General features: G+C 45.3%; 1 protein-coding gene across 12 annotated transcripts in view; it reads right to left on the bottom strand.

Annotated features, from left to right (window-relative positions):
- Positions 1–702: 702 nt before the first annotated feature.
- Positions 703–9167, bottom strand: part of LOC147017614 (uncharacterized) — a 28524-nt gene continuing 20059 nt past the window's right edge. For 11 of the 12 annotated variants that reach the window (XM_085847356.1, XM_085847365.1, XM_085847361.1 and 8 more), the window contains 6 exons: positions 8734–8837; positions 8357–8460; positions 7444–7535; positions 5708–7023; positions 4766–5010; positions 3192–3727 (listed from right to left, as the gene is read on the bottom strand). In XM_085847356.1, coding sequence (XP_085703482.1) covers positions 4788–5010; positions 5708–7023; positions 7444–7535; positions 8357–8460; positions 8734–8837 — 1839 coding nt within the window. In that variant the 3' untranslated portion in view covers positions 3192–3727; positions 4766–4787. Of the gene's footprint in view, positions 980–3191; positions 3728–4765; positions 5011–5707; positions 7024–7443; positions 7536–8356; positions 8461–8733; positions 8838–9167 lie in introns of those variants that run through there. The other variant, XM_085847357.1, reaches the window with a different exon arrangement.

The following is a 9167-nucleotide window of genomic DNA, read 5'->3' as shown; positions in this document are numbered from 1 at the left end:
TTGCCAATCTTCAAAATACCTAGAGATCCACGTGGCGAGTTACCGAGTATTCACACCCTCGACGGCACCCGTACGAGTCGAGCCGTTAGCGTGCCCGACCCGTGCGCACCCGAGCGGATGGTTGCCGAAGTTCCGTCGGTCCAAATGTCCCTTTACTGTGGCAACAGCCTTTATAATTCACCAACACACGCTCTGCTAAGCCAATGGAAGAAACACAGCAAAGAACTGATACATTTAACAAATGTATTTATTTATAATGGGGCAGGGGAGCACGCAAGAAGGCAGAGTTATCCGACTATAGATGGAATAAAAATTTATGTACAAGCACTTATGCAGTTTCACTTAATAGACTGGTGCCACAAACACACATACACATACACCCAAGAACTGGTGGCCACAGCCTTTATTGAGGCCTCCAGCTCAGAGGGAAAGGCAAGCTGAAGACCAGAGCCTGCCTCGGACCTGTCCGCCGAGTGCGGGTACGTTGAGCTGGCGGGGTGGCGGGACTCGGACCTTTCACGTGTGAGGCGAACGTGATCTCCACTCGTATCCCGTTTCTCTCTCCTTGTTCACCGACAGAGACACGGCGCACAACCGACTTGCGGTTCTTTTCTAGGAAGGATCTCTCTTCATCCGATCGCACCACGCCCTTATTCACCCTTCTCCAGGGGGGGGGAGGGGCACCTCCCCCCTCCCCACTCTCCCTCACTGGACGGTTTTGGCGTGCAGAATCGCTCGTCGCCCTGTCATTGGCCAAAACGAGCGGCAAGTCCGTCGATTGGCCCGGGGGCGTGGTGACGTCACGCGGACCGCCTTTCTCACCGTCGCGGGGTCTGATTGGCTGAGCGGTGGCCACCTCACTCGTAGCACGCTGATTGGTCGAGGGCCGCCGTGAGTCTCCTCCTTGAACTCCGCCCACCATGGCGTCGGCCAGAGCGAGGTGAAGGAGAGGGTGATGCTGGCGTTGTTGTAGTTGATGCTGGTGGTGTAAAAATAAACGATAACCCTGACTATCAAAATAACCCCGCAGCACATGAACATTTAATTACCTCTTAAACAAGGGATGGGGAGCTATATATCCACATTTACTTATCGAAATAACTGAGCTATAGGACCTGTATGATGTGTGCTCAGGGCTTCCAGATTCATAACAATACTTCTTTCCACAGTGACAAAGTAGCGTTGATGGAGACCCGCTGCTTACAGCCTGTAATAAAATCTCGGATCTATTCGGCAGAAGTAAATTATTTCAAGAACTCTGATTTCACCAACATAACTCACCGTGGCTTTCTACCAAATGGCGATACACCTCAGCATACTCAATGTGTGGCCTCAGCCTTGGGATCGTCACTCCAAACATCCGACAGATATTTATAAAGACACTTTTCTTGCCCAATCGCATCCCATTTCACCTCATGACGATGTTTAGCATCGTCGCTAAGATTTGTCGGCGGATGGTCAGTTGACCACCACTCCTGCAGGGCATCTTTGAAATGTGGTTTGTCCAAGAAAGATCTTCAAGAACAATTTGGATCAATCTCCATTGGTGAAATGGTTTTCGTGTCAGAGAACAGGAACATCTGACTTTGTAAGATTCAGAAATAAATAATAATAATAATAATAATAATGATAATAATAATAATAATAATAATAATAATAAATGCGTTCCCACCCAATTATTTATCGGAAGGTAGGACAACAAATTACTTGAATGTGTTGTTTTAAAACTTTACCTTAACTGTGATCTCTAAAGTAAAGTTTACAACTCCTCCACCCCAGCTCCCAATATAACAACAACAATCTAGAAAGCATCTCAAAATGAAAAGCATGTCCGCGTCTGCTTTGCAAATAATAATAATAATAATAATAATAATAATAATCATAACGATTCCTTCCACACTGAGGCATATCGGGCTGCCGAGGCAGCTTCATTTTGCTGAGGAGTACAATCCTGGACGTGTCACTACTCCGCCGCAGGATACTCAAATGGCTTATCACCCCAGCAAGCTGGTACTCATTTTGCCGACCTCGAAAGGATGACAAGCTGAGTCAACCCACCGGGTGTTATTTAAACGGACCAACAGGGGCTCAAACTCAAGACCCAAAGATCTTAAGCCAGCCACCTTAACCGTTAAGCCAACAACAGGCTGCATCTGCTTTGTACTTGAACTAAACATGACAAAAACTATCGCTAAAGAAAAAAAAAGTCAATTTTATTAATTAGCGTTTCATTAAGCAAGGTTTGTTGAAAATTTGAGGACAAAAAGCTCAAAGTTATGGCCTGGACAGACACACTGAAGCTCAACGGTAAATACATAAACGGAAGCAATTAAAAACCACGGCCATCTCGTGCTGTGCGGCAGCGAACGGGCTAATCACGGGCCGTTTATATTTACTGTGATTGGCCTTTGATATTTTCACCCAATCATTAATTAGTCTTCTCCATCTTCTCATGATTAGGATCTGTTGAAAATTTGATGACAAAAGCTCACGTGGTACGTGCAAAACCCAGTCTCCCGCTGCACAGGCTAATCAAACAAGTGCATCGTCGTTGATAATCTGATTGTTCGGCTAAAGCGAATGATACAGGAAACACAATCAGCTTCTCTGATATGATACATAAACTTCAGCATGTGTGACTACGTCTACTACTACGACTACTTATTTAACAGCCACAAGTATCCGTACCTTTTGTGGGATGCACCAGGGAAGAGGTATTTTATTTGGCACAGGTCTTTCAATAACTTGGTGGCCAGGCCTGATATTCATCGAAAAGTGATTTCGGCAGGACGTTGTAATTTAGGTGCTGACAAAAACTTTCCTAATCTTCACAAAATAGACAGACATTTTTAATATTCAGCAACAACCAATGAAGCAGATGGGGTCATCCGGCTTAAAGTTTCCTCCGGTCTCTGTCTCCGATTAAAATATTGTCATATGTACGGCCGCCATCCAAAACTGCAAGCGATCATCGATGGGAACCACATACCAGGAATTATAATCCCACGGTTAGCCGGCTTAAGGATAATGTGGACCGCGTGCTGCCCGAGCCTTAATTGCAACGCTCCTCTAGTTTTGTGTGTGATTAGCCAAACAAAGGGATCACCCTGATTAATTTTTTTCCCCTCGGGAATTTTTAATGAACCGAATCATTGGCGCAGGAAAGTTGGCAGGAACAGACACATGCCGGCTTAATAAATAAAAATATTTTAATGAAGGAACAAGACAGAATGAAAATAGAATCCTAGATGAAAAGACATGGACACAATAAACACAATTATTAATACACAGAAAATAAAATAACTCCCTAAGGTGCCGAACACACACAATTGTGCGCTCAGAACCAGGTGAGTGTGGGAAAAGCAGGCAGGTAGGTGAATGCAGGGCACGGCACCGCAGGTAGGCACAGGAAGGCTGCAGGGGAGACAGAGAGCTACCAATGTCCCGAAAGCAAGAAGAGAGTTTCCAGCATCCCAGAGGCAACATGAGAGCTGCCAATGCCCCGAAGGCAAGGAGAGAGAGAACGGCTAGGTTTGCCACGTTTATTGGCTGGCTGCTAACGTTTCCATCAAGGTGTTGATGTCCGTGCCTGAAGGGCACTGACCAATGGCATGACGTCCTCATGTATGGCGACGGTATCAGTCAATGTATGCTACCGATGCCACAAAGCATCCGGGCCAATTATGAGCCGCTGTGCTCGCTGCCAGTCAGGGAAGGGCACCGTCATCTATGGGGCAGAGACCTGGACGTTAACAACATGAATGGATGGAGAAAGATTTCACAGCAGCACAACACAATATAGAACATAACATGTTCGGTATTACATACCAAGATAGAAAGAAAAATAAATGGTTCAGAGAACAAACCACAACTCATGATATCTTAGAAATGATCAAACTTAGGAAATGGTCACGACACAATAGCAGGGTCAGATGGACAACAATAGTACCTAGAATGGTAGTCAGTGGAGCGCCTACCTCCGCCAGGCTGAACAGTTTACGTTTGTATTCCACTGATAGGCCGGATCTGGATCTGGACCTCGACCAAACTCAAATTGGCTTGTTGTCAATTCCCAACTTTTGTCATAACTCATCCACAACCATTAGCGACATCATGCTATATATCGTTTATGTCCCATCTCTCAATGGTGAAGGATCACTTCAAGAATTTAAAAATTATCATATCCGGATCCGGTTCTTCAACAAAATCGAATCAATTCGTTCTTGTCACACACCCAACCTGTCCACCAAATGTTGTCCGAATCTGTCCGCAACTTTTTGAGATATACTGCTCACAGACAAACAAGCAAACAAACAGAGAGACAGGGGTGAAAACAAAACTTCCGTCCACCTTCGATGGCATAGGTAATGACTCGATGGACTGATTGATAAGGTATGCCTGTGCACGTGACAAATTATTTGGTGGCTCACGACGAGTCATGAATGCTTCCGTGGCTGAAACACCCAATAAAAACTTTACCACTATATTGCAGGGAATGATGCAACTCAAACCTCTTGCTCTGAGCAATCACAGGAATCACACCAATACCTGTGAGAGCAATGAAACAAGGCTCAACCCACTCAACCACCTGTACGCACTATAAACTGATACGAATAAAATAAACTGAAAGGGGAAGACGAATAAATATGGGAGCAAATTGTGATCCGAAAGCAAGTGCAAAGGGACTAAAAGATAAACAAAGACAAGAGACACGATAAATAATAATAATAATAATTTATGATAATTTAAAAAAAGATGGACCCACACAAAGTTGTAAAGTACACCACTCAGTAAATGAAGAAGACTTCCTTAAGAAGCCGACTCTCTTCGAGATCCTCAAAGGTAATCGTGCTGGAAGGGGTCGCGGCAGCTGTGGTGCGCCACAAGTCAGGGGAGGTAGAGCGGGTAGAGCGGGTAGAAAGTCGCCGGGAGAGTTGATATGGTCTCGGTTGATTGAGTGCGGAACCTTCACCCAAGATGTTTAAGAAGTTGGACAGTGCGTCGTCAGACCTGCGGTGGAAGGAAAATTAAACGATGTGCTAATTGGTGAAAAGGTTTTCATTTCCTCTATTACCGTACGCTGATGATGTTAAGGTGGAAGTGAGGCAGGTGTATCGTGGGAACGGCAGAGGGCACGAAGAGGAAAGGTAATGAAACAAACACGTTCAATAAATGTCAGCATTTTTAAATCCCGCGTTGTACAAGAAAGAGAGAGAGAGAGAGAGAGAGAGAGAGAGAGAGAGAGAGAGAGACAGAGACAGAGACAGAGACAGAGACAGAGACAGAGACAGAGACAGAGACAGAGACAGAGACAGAGACAGAGACAGAGACAGAGACAGAGACAGAGACAGAGACAGAGACAGAGACAGAGACAGAGACAGAGACAGAGACAGAGACAGAGACAGAGACAGAGACAGAGAGACAGAGAGACAGAGAGACAGAGAGACAGAGAGACAGAGAGACAGAGAGACAGAGAGACAGAGAGACAGAGAGACAGAGAGACAGAGACAGAGAGAGAGAGAGAGAGAGAGAGAGAGAGAGAGAGACAGAGACAGAGACAGAGACAGAGACAGAGACAGAGACAGAGACAGAGACAGAGACAGAGACAGAGACAGAGACAGAGACAGAGACAGAGACAGAGACAGAGACAGAGACAGAGACAGAGAGAGAGAGAGAGAGAGAGAGAGAGAGACATACATATCCTTACCCGTTTTCCTCCTTGTGCCTTTGGGACTGGGTGATGCTGGCCAGGCGTTCTTTGTGTTGTCCTACGTGTGCAAGCCTTTCCTCGTGTTCTGCAACCAATCTGATAAACTTACTCTGTTCCTCTTCAATTTCTCTGATCTGTTGAAGCAACATTCTTCCCTCACCTCTCGTTTTCTCATTACAATCGCTCTCATTCGCTCTCTGCCAAGATCGCTCATTACCCTGCTTTTGCCTTTGCTTTTTCTTTCTGTCATTCTCAACATCTGCGATACCTTCGATTGGCCACTGAGAGCATCTCGACGTTTCTCCATCCGTCATTTCTTTGTTGTGTTTCCTCCCAATCTCCGGTTCCTTAACATTTTCAAGCATTCCGTCATATCCCTCCCTCATCCACTTGTTTCCATTCATCACATGCCTGCCTCCCTCCATACCTCCCCTTCCCCCTTCCTTCTCCATCTTGTCTTTACAACTTTTCCTTTCACCTCCATCTCTCGCCGTTTTGCCACTTTTCCTCACCCCCTCATCACGCTCCATCAACTTTGTTCCGTCCTCTCTCATCTTCTCACAGCGATCCCTCAACCTCATGCTCCTCCCCGTCACCCTCTCGCCATACGCTCTTTCTTTCTTGCGTTCCTCATTTGGTCCGTTGCCTGTTCCCAACACGCATTCAGTTTTATCCCACACCCTTTCATCACTTACATCTGTTAATTTTTCAAAGCAGTCTGTCATCACTACCCCTTCCTCATTCACGATCTCATCTCTCCGTGCCCTCCTTTCGTCCTTGTTCCTCAACTTTTCACCTCCCTCCCTCATCCCGATGCCTCTCTCTCTCATTCTCTCACTCGACTCCCTCATGTTTTCATTTTCCTCTCTTCCCTTCTTTCCTTGATGTCTCAACCTTTTACTTTCTTCCATCATCCTTCCGCTCACTTGTCCTCGACTCATCCAATCATGTCTCTCTTTCGCTCTCTCATTTTCTACATTCTCCAGTTGCTCTTTTTCCTGTGACCCTCGACCTTTCCCCATTGCAACATCCTCTCTCACTCTTATATCCACAATCGCCTCCCTTGGAGTATTATACGCTCTTTGAACAACCTCAGGTGTCCAATATTGTGTTCTTGCAGGATATTCTGAGTGGTAGGCAGCAGGATGAGACATGTGCCTGGTTGAGTGTGATGGTTGGCCTGTTTGTAAGGCATTGACCGTGCGTGTTTGTTGGGGCAAGGCTGGATCTGTTGCAGGGTGCAAGTTTGCAAGATGCGAGGAACTAGGAGGGATTGCTGCCATTAAAATCGGAGCAAGGTCCTCTTTGTTAACCTGTGAAGATGAACAATAAAACTGTAGAACGGTATAAGGTGTTTTCCTGGAAGATAGCACCAAATCAAAAGCTTGAGCCTTTGATCAGCTTCAACAACTTGGTGATATAGGACAGGCATGACATTGTCTCATTACAAACTGTTAACAGCAGTAACTACAGAACACAAACATAGGCCCAAACAAACAAACAAATAAATATTTCAAATCTCACGTTATTCAGCTAAGAAATGATGAAAAGTGTAACGAGTATGAATGTCATAAACAGAGAGCATCAAACATTTCAAGATGTTGAAATGTCAGTGCACGAAACGATTACGGTACAAGATTTGGGTCATCACTGTAAATGTGGTAAAACACAAACAAACAGAAACACCAGATGGCGATCACGTGTTACACGATACAACATTCCATTTTCCATGCCTGATATGAGGACGGCGTTGCGTGTTGCCTTGACAACTCATGTTGGTACTGATCCAGCATCTCCATACATTTGGCGTACTTGCACTGAAGATGTACGCTCATGAAGAAAGACAAGGACTCTTTGGTGTGTGCAACATTGATGTTTCGACTCTGTCTTGATTGGATTTGTGAAATGTCTATTTTACAAAAGAAAGTGCATGTTTTTATTATAAATCCCACCATTAATTTGCAGTTGGTCACTGGCTTTGACACCAATGCAAATTGTTGTTACGGACCCTCGGCATCAAAAAGTGACATGTATCGAACAAACCGTTTCGAATGGAGCACCTCGGCGACTTTAAGAGCATTTAAATTGCATCACATGAAGCCTGGTGTTGGCTTAGCGAGTCGGGTGGCGAGCTTGGGATCTTAGGGTCCAGAGTTCGAGCCCAATTGGCTGCCGAATTAACACCAGGTGGGGTTGACTCACACTGTCATCCTGAGGTCGACGAAACGAGTACCAATGTTCTGGTATAGAGGCACAGCATCAGCGGCATAGTCGCGCCCAAAAAAATGATGGCGACCCGGCAGCCAAGCTGCCATACACAAGAAGAAAATTACATCAGATGTGGCAAAAAAATGTGAATTGTTGCTCCCAGCTTGCCAGCTCAATGACATAAGATGCCATTTGCATTTCTGCCACCCCCATCCCTACCACGTTTAGAATCCCGCGTGGGGCCCAGGCTACTTGCTCGTGTATACTATGCAATCAGGTTCTTTTTTAAAAAAAATTAAAAAAACAAAATAAACGTGGAGGGTTAAATGAGGAGGAAGGAAGAAATCGATAATGAGCAAGGATGTGATCATCGGGCATTTCACATTGAAGACCCTGTAATTTGTCGAGATCTGCGAGCCGAGTAATGCAAAAGGATATCTCTGTACTCCGTAAGCTGCTGGTCCTGCTGCTGGAGACGCTGCATGAAAGTGGAACGCTCATCGATAAGCCTGCTCTGAGCCTCGGCACACTCCTCACTCACCCTGCGCACGTGATCAGGTGTTTAATGTTCAAAAGGATGCGGAGGGAAGCACAACAGACCGCTTAGCATCGGTTGCAAATGACCTGGCTACAGCTATGCCACCTTTCACAGCAGCACAGCTGTTTTAGCAAATTCAAATTCTTGTCTGATGCACTACCGTCAGCCACATTGTCACGATGACACACAGACATCACGTGACGATAAGAGCTTGATTTTCAGATAGACGATAAGATGGCACAAATGTATCAGACAATTGTGGCATTTGCCCACTCACCTGGCGAGCTCCTGTACGAGATTGGCAATGCGTCGCTTGTCCTCCACACACAGGTCCTTCAGGCTGGCAAAACGCCCGTCAGGCATCAGTGGAAGGGAAGCGGCCTACACATACCCACGCACATTAATCGCTATATTATCCTGATGTACAACTTAAAATGAACTTGATAGGATTTAGGAAAAAAAAAATTTTGGTAGTTATCATTATAGTGCTCATGCTCAATTACATCAATGACGTGAAGAGTCAACCATTCTGTATGAAATGGAGTCACGTGCAGACGATACCAGGTGCGATAGGCAGATTACACCTTCCCAGAAAAATACTTTTAAAAATAAAGACTCAATTGTCATTAAAAACCCAGCGGGATCATCGTTTACACTGTTAACGTATGATGCAGTACAAGTGTGAAAGTATCGAACCAAGAGCTTTTGTAC

This window comes from Eptatretus burgeri, chromosome 11 (genome assembly GCF_056783735.1).
Source record: "Eptatretus burgeri isolate ZD-2024b chromosome 11, Ebu_testis_v1, whole genome shotgun sequence".
Taxonomy (NCBI): Eukaryota; Metazoa; Chordata; class Myxini; order Myxiniformes; family Myxinidae; genus Eptatretus; species Eptatretus burgeri.
Note: the sequence above shows the minus strand (reverse complement) of the source record. Positions and strands in the feature narration are given on the sequence as shown.